At 37.2% G+C, this 14,687-nt stretch overlaps 1 protein-coding gene across 11 annotated transcripts in view; it reads left to right on the forward strand.

Annotated features, from left to right (window-relative positions):
* Positions 1 to 14,687, forward strand: part of REPS1 (RALBP1 associated Eps domain containing 1) — a 69,711-nt gene that overhangs the window by 10,776 nt on the left and 44,248 nt on the right. For all 11 annotated transcript variants that reach the window (XM_050893504.1, XM_050893509.1, XM_050893506.1 and 8 more), the window contains exons 2-3: positions 6,094 to 6,217; positions 10,534 to 10,730. In XM_050893504.1, the coding sequence (XP_050749461.1) occupies positions 6,094 to 6,217; positions 10,534 to 10,730 (321 nt within the window). The remainder of the gene's footprint in view (positions 1 to 6,093; positions 6,218 to 10,533; positions 10,731 to 14,687) is intronic.

Here is a 14,687-nt window from a genome sequence, read left to right on the forward strand (position 1 = left end):
GGGTAGGTGTAAGCCTGTTTCAATGTTTGTTGTATACTGCTATGAGTGCTGAAACATAGAATTCAGAGCAATACTTAGACTGTTTCTTTTAGTGGTGTTTTCTGTCCTGTCTAATTTTTTTTTTCTTGTGTGCCACCATGTGCCAAGGTTTGTGGAGCCTTGCAGAGAACTGGGTCAGAGACTTGACTTGGTTAAAAATAACTCATCAAAAGAAGGATCTTTGTCAGTTCTCTATCTCGATTCTGCTACGCAGTGCTGTCAACAACTGTTGCATCTGAGAAGCTACCTGTCAAGTGAGATTTTTCTGAAGAAAAGTTAAAAAGTCTTGATGAATAACTAATCAGTATTGGTTTGTCCAGTTGATGATAGGTGAGACACTGTAGTTAGAAAACTGTGTCGGGCTGTGGTCTGCAATTAGTGAGACAGATTGAGATAAATGAAGTGACAGGAATTGATCTATTGAGCAGTGGTTGCAGAATAACAAGATTAGAAGGTAACGAATTGTAAGGGAAGAAATGTATTCAATCTAGGAAAAAAGCGCGAAGGAGTTTTTCATAGGTCTTTGGTACGTAGTGATGGTCAGGGTTTTTTTCTGCTACAATAGCAATGATTAGGAAGTATTTTTTTCAACTTCCCTTATACATCCCCAGATTACATTACACTGTAGACATATGGTCAATTTTTGTTGTAGCTGAGGTGAGTGGATTACATGACTTCAGGAGAGCACCTTTGTAGGACAGCATATTCTAGTACCCAATTTGAGGCTGTATTCCAATAAACTTTTAATTTGGAACATGTCCCGTCATATCTGTTAATGCTTAAGTTTGCAAAGAGCTGTAGAATTCTCATAAATGAATTGCTACATATGGGATACAGAAGTAACATTGACATGATAATGTTTTTCATTTTAAACTGTGAAACAAAATCAATCTGTAATCAGTTGCATTTTTATTAAATAACCTAAAACTGAATGCAGGTTATTCTTTTTAATTTTTTAGCTTTTTTATCTGAAGTAAACCGTTAGCTTTTTTTAATGTATTGCTTGCTTTTCATTAAAAGGTTATTGTCAATATGCACAGTAAAACTCAAAAATCATGTACTATATAGTGAAGCACAAGTATATTGATATGGTCTGGTTTAGCTCAAGTTTGTATCAAATATTGTAAAATGAATGTGAAAACTTGTTTTGCACCTCTGGTGCATGGTTTATATGATATTGCTCATAGTGATTGTTTCATTTAAACATAAGAGAAGACTTTCATACTGTAAGGGTGATCAAACACTGGAAGAGGTTGCTCAGAGAGGTTGTAGAGTCTCCCTCCTTGGATATACTCAAAATCCAATTGGACGGGGTCCTAAGCCACCTGCTGTAGCTGAGTCTGCTTTGAACAGGGGGAGTGGAGTGGACCACAAGAGGACCTTTCCAAGCTCAACTATTCTGTGATTCTATGTAGGGTTTCTTTGTGTTTATTAATTAAAAAAAGTCTTACACCAACAATACAAATGTGAAAATTCCTGCCAAGTCACAGTAGGACTACTAGAATACCTCAAATTAAGAATGTGTTAATAAAATCAGGACCAAAATGTATATTCTGAATCCCAGTTCTCCTTTCTTGCCTTGTATCAATATGTGATTTTTTTTTTTAATTTTTTTTTTTTTTAAGTGGGTAGACTTGTGTTAATGTCCTAGTTCGGATGAGGTGATACAAAAGATCCTCCTTTGAGTTTGTTCACTCCCCCCTCCCGTTGGCATACACCACGTATGTTGTGACTTCCAGCCTTCAAAAGTTGCCTTAAAGTTTTGCCTCTTACCACTCTCTGGTGTGGAACAGTAGGTACTTTAGTAACTCTCTCCAAGCAGATGAAATATTTTTATCTTTACTATGTAGGTGACATGCATGTTGCTTCATTTATTTTACCATTGAAGTCTTCCCTGCTTAAATACTGTTGTATTTTTGCATTAATAATGTTTACAGATAATGGGCTTGATTGCCTTGTAGAAGAACCTGGAGGCAGGGGGACTGTGATATTCTGGAAGACCGTCCCAGGGAGGTTTTCTGAGTTCTGGAAAGCGCATTTCACCACATTTGATTGAGATGTGATTTGTTCCACTTCACCTAGAATTTTTAAAGGTTCTCAAGTCTTAGTTTTTTTGGTTCACAAACATTTCCAAGTTCAAGGACCTCTTATTTGAAACCTGTAAGAATTCTAGAAGGTATGTGATTGAAACGGTGCCCTTTGTCAACATACTGCTTCCTGTGCATATCTGATCTGTGCCAACTCCTGATATTGTTGATGCTGCTGTTAATTCTTTGCAGTATGATGACTGAGTGTGCAATTTCATAATTTACAGCTACTGCACTGAGTTGTTTCTTGGTTTGGTTTTGTTTTTTTGGCTTTTGCATCAACAGCTTCCAGCAATTCTGGAGCTTCACAGAGTTGTTGGCCTTAATCTGGTTAATTGCAGTAGTGTGACCTCAGGATCTTCATATCTAAGGAGATGAAAACAGTCATGGAGCATTTTGTCTTGAATATGGCTCTGCATTCCTTGAAGAGTTTAAGGAAATTCTTTATTGTCTCTCTTCCTAAGAAGATGAAAGCCCTAAACATAAATCTCAGAGAAGCAATCCCTTGATTATTTTGTTATTATTATCCACCCCACACACACCCCACCCCCCGTCAGTATAGCTTATTACCTGTTGAATGTTTAAATCCTCCTTCAAGGAGATTATAGGTAGACTGTTTTGAGTATGTTCAAGCATGCTGTCAGTCAGCAGAGGAGTCTCCGCTAGATGTTTGCATTTAACGATTTTACTCAACCTTCAGTCATGTTTCTGGTTGGGTTATATTCTGTGTTTGAAATAGAGAACTCCTTTAGCTATCTATGGGTGGATTTGACAGCTACTTGTTCAGCAGCATAAGGGCATTCTTTTTTGTTGGTTGGGGTTTTTTTAATCCTTAACTTTTTCCTTTTCTTGATACTTACATCTAGTGTATTTTCTACACTTATATCTATTTACTTTGAATCCATGCTTGTCTTTTCTTTCTAATACTTATCTGCCATGGTAGCTTAATTATTAATTCAGTTTTTAACTCAAGTTTTTTTCAATCTGGCAGTACTGACTAGCTGCAAACAGGGTAATTTCTAGTCCAGCACTGGCTTTGAAATTGCCCAAAGCCATTACTGCCTAATGATTCCATAGGCTCCAAATGCCTGCGTCATTGCTTCCTTTCATAAGAAGCTTTTCCAGAGTCTGCTTTGCTATTCATCTGTCAATGCTAGGCCACTGGATGCACAAGCTTTTTCTGTGTTGGGTGTAGTCAAGTATGTGGATGTTCATCAGTCTTCCAAGGACTTTTAAAAAAAGGAACTGCTCTTGCTATCGCACTGGTTTTGATTGTTAGCTGTCTCTTGAATCTCCACTGCTTTAGTTCTGCCAGTTATTTAAACTTAGTATAATTATTTTTGGCATTAGGTTGGGTACAGGCAATTTATTTTAGATGTTGATGCCTCAATGTTTTTATTGTTTGAATTGTCACCTGTCAATTTACACTGTCACTTATTTCCTTGTGGCACTTTTTGTAGTCCAGCCAACCTATTGAAACTAAAGTATTGTATTCAACTGTATTGAATTATTTTCTTTTAGTTAATGAACTTTAGAAAATGCCCTGTTATCCCCTGACTTCTGTCCAGACATCATGCTGCAGAAATACTACAATGGGAAAATACAAGTAACACAGGTGCTGTAGGACAATGTGGGAAGTGTAACGCAGACCTACCCAAGTGATTTAATGCAGCTAGCTTCTGTCCAGCAGGATTTGAGCTGTATGCACAGCCCTAGACTTGCTGATCCTCTTGGGACTTCTTTGGGACTAAGCGTTTGTCAAATTTCCACACCTTCTGGACAGGTTTTACGACAGCTTATTTTCATGAGGTCCTAGAATCCTGGTGCATGGTAAGGAAATACCCAAGCAGCTTCTTGTTGAGCCATATCTAGCTCAACTGTAGTTAATAAACCCATCCATTTGTCTGATTGTGCGGAGTTACCGAAGTCTATTTCCTGCTTCAGCACTGCTGAAGCATACAGACTAACTTCATGGATCATGTGGTTCAGTTGCTGCTATGTGAAAACGTAGTTGAGTTTTTCAGTTGGAACTTGCCTGCAAGCAGGGCTACTCTGCCTTTCAGAACTGTGTCCTCTGAAAGCTGGGAAATCTTTCAGGACAGCTTTCTCTAAGCCCACTAGCAGTCCATCCCAGTAGTTAGGAAAATGAGCAGATGTGTCAAGAGACCAGATTTGCCAAACAGGTAACTTATGACTGAGCTCTGGTGGGAAGGGTGAGGAGAGAAATTAGCACCCATGGATGCAGATGAGGCTGAGATTCTCAGCGCATTCTCTGCATTGATCTTCACAGACAAGGTCTTATGGACCTTTGTGCCTGGAGATGGGATTGAAGGAGGAGAGAAACTAATAGTACTACAAGAAGATTGATGGATCTCTTGAGAAATACCAAGTTCATGGGATTAGGTGGGATGCTTCTGAGGGCGTCGAGAGAGCTAGCTGATGTCATTGCAAGCCAGCTTTCTCTCTGAATAGTTGTGGAGATCAGGGTGGTCCTCAGTGGCTGGAGAAAGACATGTTGAAGCTGTCTTCAGGAAGGGCGGGAAGATTAGTTTGGGGAACTGCAGGCTGGTCAGCTGCACTTTGGTCCCTGAGACTTTGTGGAGCAAGTCTGCTTGGAAGCCATTTCTTAGGCATATGAAGGTGAAAACAGTAATTAGGATTAGCAAGCATGGATTTACCAAGGGTACTTTTCAACCAGACTGTCTGCTGTGAGGGAGAGACTAGAACTGTGGTTGAGAGAAAAGCAGTGATGTCATCTATCTTGACTTCAACAAGGCTTTCACCATGGTGTCCAAGAGCATCCCTGTGTCTCATTTGGAACATTACAGTCTAGATGAGATTGCTAGGTAGATAAAAAGACAGTCTGGATCATTGAGCTCAGTCTGATTTGGGATGTGTCATGCTTAGTATCTTATCAGTGACCTGGCACAAGCAGGAATGCACCCTCAGCAAGTTTGCATGTCTTCGATGTGGAGGCAGTGCAGTCAGTATGTGTGAATACATGGTTACTGTCTGGAGGGACTAAAATTTCTCAAAATTCATAACAAGACAAAACCACCTTTCCGTTACATAGAACACAGGGGAAGAAAAGGGAATAAGACAACACCACTTCTTTGTTTTATTTCTTAAATGAAACAGCATTTGTGGCATTGTTTGGAGAACCTGAAGTTCTGCATTCTCCTTCAATGCTGAAATCCGTGCATATGATGTGTGATTACTTCTTTGTGTTCTGAATGAAAGCTTTACAGGTTTGTTTTATAAGTTAAAAGTTGAGCTACAGCAAGCCTATATCAGAAGAGGCTGGAAGATATAATTTGCAGTTGTCTGGCTTTTTCACTTTTTCTAAATTCTAACCTCATCATTGAAATTCTTCAGGAAGAAATTTTGGGGGCAGACCATTTCTCTAACTTGATCAGTAACACACTGTTCAATTTTGTCTGAGAATTATTTGAAAGTCTTCATTTTGTGTTTCTGAATTACATCTGACAATATAATACTATACTGAATGCTGTTCCTTTGCTGTTGCAGTTACTGAAGGCAGACAATATAGCTGCTAATGGAATAGCTAATAGTGACATAAGATGTTTGTTATGTGTTTTCTTGTTGGGTTTTTTGGGTTTTTTGTTTGGTTGGTTTTTTTAAACAGGAACATGACCCCACTTACTCACTGTATCTCACATCAGCTCTGGAGAACCTCTAAAGCCTAGGTGAAAGAAAAGGTGGATAATTGGGAAAAACTTAAGTTTTAGACTTGGTGCTTTTGCTGGTTGTGAGGAATCACATACTCTGACTCATGTCACATAATATTTAGAGATTGCACGTGAAGTTGTTACTGAAAGATTGTATATAGGAAGTTGTTATGAGCATTTTATGCAAGGCATGCTGCTCTTAAATGTATGAAATCGCCTCTGTAGAGCAGTTCGTGGTTTAAGTTTCTTTGTAGAAGTAACTATGTGTTTTGTTTCAGATTATGGAGCTCTGTGGTGCAACAAGACTTGGCTATTTTGGAAGAAGTCAATTTTACATTGCTTTGAAACTTGTTGCTGTGGCCCAATCTGGTCTCCCTCTAAGAGTGGAAAGCTTAAATACAGGTAAATCACAGGATTGAGGAGGAACTGAGTTGCTAAGCGGAATTATTTTCCTTGGTTCACAGGTTCTTGTAGAGTAACCTTGTAAATTAGTGTGGTATGTCTTTTTATACATGTTGCTAACTGAAAAAAAAATTGTGGAGAGACTATGAGGGAGTGTATTCTTACTATGCAATAAATATGAGGTGAAATGCCTTACTCTTATTGAGTAAGTATTGTGTTCATCATGGAGGAAATGAACAACTACTACTGACTATTGTGTAGGTTCAAGTTCATTTTATAGATTACTAATGTGAGAACTTGTGTGCTATATCCTCTGAATAAAGTACTAATAGGACTAATGTGAATTGGAAGGAAAAGAAGAATGCAACATTTGCAGGCCTTTGTAGTTGCTGAGTTTATGAAGCCTTGATTGTAACAAATGAAAGGTCATATTCTCTAAAATCACATTCCTTTGCTTGACAGTTTTCTCCCTTAGCACAAATATGAAGATTAGTGGTTTAAGATTTTTCTAGTGAAAAACCTGACCTGTAAAAGATCTTTGAAGTCTGTTATCAGCCAAAACACCTGTTATCCTACTTTTCAAAGGTCAGCTGTGGTGTGGGTAGTGAAATAGGAACTAGAGAAAGACTCACTCTGGGAAGTTCAGAACGGCAGAAAGAGCTTTGATATGAGACTCTACTGTAGCCTTGTGAGTGACATAAGTGGATCCATGTCAGTGTTGCTCTGTAAGATGAAAAGAGGCTTAGGAAGATGAAGTAGTGAGTTTTAAGCCACTGTAGCCCTTTGCAGCGTAGTACACAACTCACAACTTAAAAATAGCTTTGGAGCACAGCTTTGCTGTGTCACCAGTTAAGGTGACTTCCCTAGTAGATTTTATGTCTGTAGAATACATACTATGATATAATTTATATATGCTAGTAATTAAAAGGAAGCTTAGGAGTTTTTTGTGTCTAAAGGATATAGATTAAACAGAGTAGTTAAGGAGACTATGTTAGAAACAACCTGATAGGACTGAGGTGTTTGACAAAGCTATAAAAAAGGAATCATCATGTATACTTTTACAGTTATGTTTATTCTAGGCTCGTACAAACAGTATATACTGCTTTCATGGGTTTTTTTGTAGCTTTTCCAAAAAGTGCATGGTTTCAGTCAACATTTTGCTACTATTCAAGTTGCATTCTGCTCATAAGCCACCCTATGTTTATAAAGTTTCCCTAGTTTTCCTGATGAGTCTTCCCAAATCTAAAACTTCAGCAAGTTGTAGTAGAATGCCCTAGAATCAGAAAGTTGGAAAAGGGACCTTTGACTCTTAATATCCGATAGAACTGGGACTTGGTATAACAATTGTGAGATTTCTCATCAAATGCACATTGAAGAAGGCAAAGACTAAAATCTGTGTATGTAGCTTTTTCCAGGGTTTTTATATGCTTGGGTTTATTTTAATGCAAGATACCTTAACTGGAAGGTGCTTATCTATTTAAAAAAAAAAAATACGGGAAGAAATTTGAATGAAGGAATTGAAATGAAGGTACAGAATTAATTCCAAAATATAAAATATGTTGCTGTAAAATTAGCAGCCATTGCAACTTTTATAATGGAATAAATTTCCTTGACTCATGACAATACTAGAAATACTTGTAATGGTTTGTGGACTTCTAGGAATAATTTTCTGTAACTGGTTCCAAACCTACTAAATACAATGAGTACAATTGACAGAACATTTATTTTTACCCTAACTGTTTTTAGCTTTGGTTGTCTGTTGCCTTGGTTGCAGTGGTTCCAGTCCTGTCTATGAAGTTCCTGCTTCTAGGATGATTCAAGTGTTGTTGTAGCAGCTACTAAACAGCTAAAATACAGCAGGCTGAAGACTTATAAAATGATTCTGAGCTTGGGTTACCTTCCTTTGAAAACTGGGGTTCAGCAGCCTGGCCAGCTGGGTTCTGCCCACAGTCCATCTCCAAGACGTCTTGAAGAGGAACTCTTAGAGCCATCCCAAACTAAACCGTATACTCTCTCTCTTCGAAGTAAAACATTTAAAATCAGTTAAAGCTTATATTTTAGGACACCTACTTTTTAGCTCTGCATTCTATGCATATTTTATTCAATGATTTTCTTAATGTTATTCACTCTCTTATCTTGGTATTTTCTCTCCCCTTCTCTTGTTTCTTTTGCTCTTTGGTTCACTGTGTCTCTTCAGTAGGCAGGAAGCTTGCTTTATGTGAGTTGCTGAGTGGAGACTACAGTCAAATTTTGAGTACTAAGTCCATCCAACACAAGTGTCATCCAATTGATTCTTAGTTAACTAAGTGCTTTTTTGTTTACTCAGATATGCAGTGTAGTAAAAATACTGGCTTTAGTTATTATACTACAAGCCTCTAAATCTGTTGTTCCTTTGCTGTCCCAGAAAATTATCCTTCCAGGAAGCTAAAAATTGAGAAATTAATGAGCGGTGTCTATTTCAAAGTAATATTTGTTTTCTAAGTATGGAATACAGTTTTTGGTGGAAGAAACTGTTAACAAGGATGTGGGCATAAAAAGTACAGAGAACTTTCTGATTTATTCAGTATCAAGATTTAATTCCAGTCATAACAGCTGTCGCATTTATAATTGAGGGATTTCTGAATGGTAACAAATGTTGTAGTGTAGACAGAGAGGAGAGAGGTAAAAATGGCAGATTTCAGTTGGCCATGTAGAAACTTAGTACAGCAAAACAGACCTATATTTATCTAGTCTTGTTTTTAAAGACGACAGTAGGGTATTTTGTGTTCCTTCTGAGCCCTCTATATTATTTTGTGAAATAGTGCTAGATATCTCATGCCAAAGCCTCGTGTTGGAACAACTGATTGCATAGACTTCCCCTCTGTCAGTTGCGTGTTCTAGTGTCTGTAGTATCTCATTTTGCAAGCATACAAATTTTCACTTGTATGCAATGAATTTTTCACTTTTTGGCTGGCTGTAGTTCACTGTTTAGCTATGTGAGTAACTTTCCTAGTGCAACGTGGGGTACAATGCTCATGTGAAAATTGGCATCTAGGAACGAGGAAGGCATCAGGAACTGCTTTAACAGTGTTTCCACGTGAAGGGTAACCACAAATTTAGCAAAGAGACTGTGTTGCATGCTCCTTCCCTGTGAGGAAAGCTGTTTGGCATGTTGAATTGCGCTTAGTGACAGAGGCTTAAGTCAAGAATGTATGTTCTTACTGGAGTGTTGTTCTTTAATACTGGATACATAAAGATGTCTGTGGATACATAGTTGTTGAATACTATGGATTCAAATGACACTGTTCAAATACAAATCAGTTTGATGTTTAATTTTTGTGTAATAAATTGTATGCAAGTTCATCTCATATTTTAATACAATTGGTAGTAGCACTGACTCATTTTCAATACCAAAAGTAATCGATGTAAGCAGTCAGCAAGAGAAATTAAATTTGAGCCATGCTTGTAAATTTGTTTTGTGTTGGAAAAATAATTTCCAAGCAAGCTGTACAGCAGATTCGCAGTTTATTTTTATTCACAGTGGACCAGTAAGAAAGCTGTGGTTGGGATTCAGAAAAATGGTAGAAATATTGCAGTGAAAAATTGAAGACTTACACGGCCTCATTTTTATATCAGACTACTCTGAACCATGGTACATAAAGCTAAGGACCTCCTAGCATTTTGTAGAAACTTTGTAGGTGTTCGTAACAAAGTGAGGCGATATTGGAATGTTCCCAGTTGTATCCCAGTAAAACAGCTAATTTAGCTTTTATTGTAGAAAGGTGTACACAGATGTGTTTAAGCAATAGTTGCAATTTTTGCAATAAAACTAGATTATATTATCTGTTGTGAGCTGATGTCATGTTTATATTCACTAAAAGATGATGTTGAATATACTGCAGTATTTTAGCATTTGTTTTGTGGATGAACCATTCTGTATGAAGACTCTAATTTTATATATGTGCTAGAAATGGTAGATAAATTTTGAAAATCACACTTCAATAATTAAATGTTGGCAAAACTAAGAAAAAATGAGCTAAATCCAGATTATCTGATTGCTACTGCACTTAATGCAGAGTTGTTTTGCAAAACTGTTACGGAGCTATGTGAAGTCCTCTTTGTATACCAAAACCAGAACTTGGGTAGCAGAATCGTGAAGTATAATGCAGAAAGGGTATTTGCTTTTTTCCAGCTGGCAGATGTTGGCTTGACTGTAGCAGCAGTCTCAGTGTTTAAGTAATTGAGGCACATGTGAAATTTTAAATACAAAATAGAACTGCATTTTTTTAAAGCATCATACTTCTGTATAGTAAATGGCCTGCTCTTTTTTTTAACAGTAAAGGACCTCCCTCTTCCCAGATTTGTTGTGTCAAAGAATGAACAAGAATCAAGACATACAGCCTTGTATTCTTCAGATGCTGATAACCCAGCTTCATACTCAGGTGTGATTCCTCCTCCACCTGGCAGGATACAAGTCAAAAAAGGCTCTGTGAGCCATGATGCTGTTCAGCAACGTACATCAACTGATCAACAGGTAAGTTAACTTAAAAGATTAAATGGGACTCTTAACCACTACTTTGCTGCGTAGGTGTCAATTTGATAGGGTTTCTAAGCTTTGTTGCTTTTATAATAATTTCTTTTTAAAAAAAAATCATACTGATATATATTATACATGAAGACCACATATGCTTCTGAAATATTTGCATGTAGGAGACATTTTTAATGAAGTCTAATAATCTGTGTTTAAAATATTGGTGGTAATGGACAAAGAATTGAGACAGAAAAGAAAATCAATGTGTAAGATATGATAGCAAATATCAAGTTGTAATCATTATGATATTAATACCTTGTTTATTAGATAGTTCACATTGGATTCCTGGTTATTGGAACAGTGGTACTGAATGCCGTGGAAGACTGGATTTCTAGTCCTTCAACATGCTCCAATAGCTTTAAATCTGAAATACTTTATTTAGGAAAAAAAATTTTAAAATCTCACAGTTACTTTTCTCTGCCTTACATTTTATTGTTCAGCTATTTAATTGTTAAGTAGAGACAGTGAGAACCAGAGATAACAGAAGTATTCACATAGCTTTTTATTGTGTTCTAATAAAGAGAAAACTGATTTCCTTTTGCTCACTGGTTCTTTCATCTTCAGCTACAGGATATCTGAATGAATGAAAACTGTAAAGGCTTACAATTCTGTGCCTCCTCATAATTCCTTGGTTTTTTTATAGTCTTTACACTCTCTTTCCATGGGGAAATCTTTTCTGGTTGTCTTTTCTACAAGCAAGAACACTGAGTACAAATATTAAATTTTGCTGAGTGTATGTTTGTCTGTGCATAACTGTTGAATGACCTGTTTTCTTTTCCATGGTATGCTCTTTTCTGGGCTTGTTTTGTAAAGAATCGAGGAACTTGCAGACATCCCTTAATCTCTCTGGGAATCAAGGAATCACTCATAAACATTTATTAATCTCTCTGGGAATAGCCCAGACTGATCCAATATAAAGAAAAAGCAAATTAGCAGAGGCTGTCCGTAATCAGTGTTTGGCTGCCACTTCCTTTCTCCCAAACGGGAGATGGGGACTGTAATGAAAGGTGGGCTGGCAGTAGATCTGAAGATATCTTGTGGTTGTCTAGTTTTGGGTAGGTGTGTTTGAGAGAGCTCCCAAGCGCTTAATGAAGAAATCAACAATTGCAAATCTCTTTGATCTGATGGTGGGGTTTTAGTTTGATTGAAGTAGTGTTTTCTATGCTTCCATCATGGTGTTGAATTTATTTAGTGAACAGCTGTAATTTGATACAGGAATCTGTACTGGTGTAACTTTAAAATAACAAAAAAAATCTGATGTTTGAGGTCTTCAAGTTCTGGATAAAGAAGCCACATATTCACAAAGGTGTATAAGCATCCAAATTTCATTTCTTCATCTTGGCTGATAGAAGCAGCTTGGTATCTCTCTTTCACACAAGTCTGTCTGGGATCATCAGAATAAAGAAGCTCTGTGTATAAGTCCTTTGAGAGATCTGGCCCAGAAAACAGACTTGGAGCAAATGTAACAGACAACACAGCATTGAGTCCAGCAGTTTTAAGCTGTGTTCATGGTCTAGAACGTCAGGGAAGTATTGTCTGATTTTGCACCCTGTTGTAAAACTGCATTTTCTGTGGCTGATTCTACATTTCTGACTGTACAATGAATCCATTCAAGCAGCCTTCTTGTCCCAGTCTACTACTAATTGATTTGGATACCATGTTAGAAAAAAGCTGAGAAAGGGGCTTGAGCCCAGGTTTCTCGCTTGACCACATAAATACTCTAATTGGGTTATTTTCCAAAAGACGGATACAGCTTTTATCCATGTTTTTGTAGAAATTGCTGATTCAGTTGTCTTTACCTGGAGGTACCGCTCAGATTTATAAAATCTAGAAAGAGGTTCAGACTGTGAATTCTCATTATATGCCACCTCTTTCAGTGATGAGGATGAGAAGAGCTGAAGTCTAAGAAGTAAATTACAGCATGTCATTCTCCTAGGGATCACTGTTCTTTCTGGAGGAATTTAAGTGTCAAAGTTAAGCTTGGGTATTTCAGTCTTAGAGCTTGTCACGTAGCTGTTAAATACTCCATTAGTGAGTTTGGGGTTCTTTTTTTTCCTTAAACTGTTCACTGGCTTTGATAATATACCTGGCACGTCAAAATACATTGATTTCATAAAATACTCTGGCTGAAATGTTATTTGTATGAAATCATAAGATATCTTAATCTTTATGTTTAAAAACTGGGTTCATTCATGTGCAGCTTCCCATATTGGTGAGATTTGTCATGCATAGGTTAATATATTATGATTACAAATAATTTATGTAAAAGAGTTTTACTTAGAGTATTGTCTACTGAAATGTCCTAGCTAGAACTACTACTTTATCAATGCATTATTTTGGCAGTTCCCCTCAATGAGCTTCACTTGGAGGCAGGGCATCAGGAAATGGCAATCAGGTTGTGTTTCCAAAGTTAGCTATAAATGAGGTCATCTTTTAAAGTAAGCGTGAGCTAAATTCAGTAACATCCTTTTTTCTATGTCTAGCCATTTTTGTGGTGGCATTTTTATGGCTAAGTATTATGTAAATATAGCACTGGCCAGAAGTTTGTATCTTTTTAATATTTTTAGTGTTAATAGATGATGACTGAAGTCACGCCCAGCTGTCATGGAAGCTGCAGAACTGATTCTAGGAGTCAAGCCAAATAATGAAAGATGCCTTCACTCACTAGATGGCATATTGACTGCACATCCTAGCGGAGATAAAACATTGGGGGAAAATTTTTTTTTTTTCCTGCTGGCATAATTTCTTCTTCCTGAATAATATAGGCTAAGTAGATTTGAACACTTCTGCTGACAATGTGACATCTATACAAGTACTTTTGTTGACATAGGTATGTTAACCATGGTGTACATATATCTATACCTTGGTAGTAGCAGGTGTGCTACTCAAAATGTTAATTTAGGCCAATCTTGAGAATCTAGATTCTGTTGAGTTCTTGTGCTTTTTTAAAAGAAATCCTCCTAGTAGAATTAGGAGCTGTCATTGTAGAGGGAAGCTTTTTTGGCTGCTTTTTTTAAAAGGAATAAGACAAATGTACTGAAAACAGTTTCTTAGAAGAAGCAGCAATGTTGAGATAAGGAAGTGTTTTCTGTCTTCTGAAAGTAGCTTACAAGCAACTAAATGTTCTCAATATCAGTCTGTTAGATATTGCCTTTGGATGCTTTGTGTTTTGTTAAAGCCAAAAAGCAAATACTTTTTCCAGTGTCTTTAAGTGTGATCCAGGTGTTGATCAGGTACTGCTTTAGGATACTTTCACCTGGCTTGCCACCTTTTCCAGGAAAGGGGGGTAGCTAGTTTCAATAGATGTTGAGGCTCTAACAGCTGAAAAACATGCATCTGGCAAATGCTCATAGGCTGAACCTTGCTATATCCAGGTGAAAATAAAAGGTAAATCTGCAGGTACTCATCTACCTATGTGTGCATTAAGAATAATACTAGTGCTCTAGACTATACTGATTTATTGCCGTATCAGTGCAGCCTTAGGAGGGGACAGCTCAAATTTGGCACCTGTAGCAGTCAACATTTGATCATTTCAACTTTTTTTTTAACTATGTGAGAAGTGTGTGACTTTCCTTTGAGGTTTTACCAGTAGTCCATTTCTGTTCGCTTCTGTTTTGTAGATTGAACAGGTAATTCCAGGTAAAATATATCTGGTATTAAATAAATTGTTTAGGAGCACAGAACTGGAAAAAACCTCTTGTGTCATTGAGTCTAACCCTCTATTATCATGAGAAATTGTATTAGATAATGAGTTTTTAAAAAATAATCAGGGTTCTCTCTTGAAATCGCAGCCTTTTATCCACATTGGCCATATTGGAGAAAACTATTCCAGAGCCTTAGTAGGAATATAGTGGGATATTAGTGGGAATATGGTGGGAATTCCTACTTAACTTTACTCCA

Source organism: Gymnogyps californianus, chromosome 3, assembly GCF_018139145.2.
Source record: "Gymnogyps californianus isolate 813 chromosome 3, ASM1813914v2, whole genome shotgun sequence".
Classification (NCBI taxonomy): domain Eukaryota; kingdom Metazoa; phylum Chordata; class Aves; order Accipitriformes; family Cathartidae; genus Gymnogyps; species Gymnogyps californianus.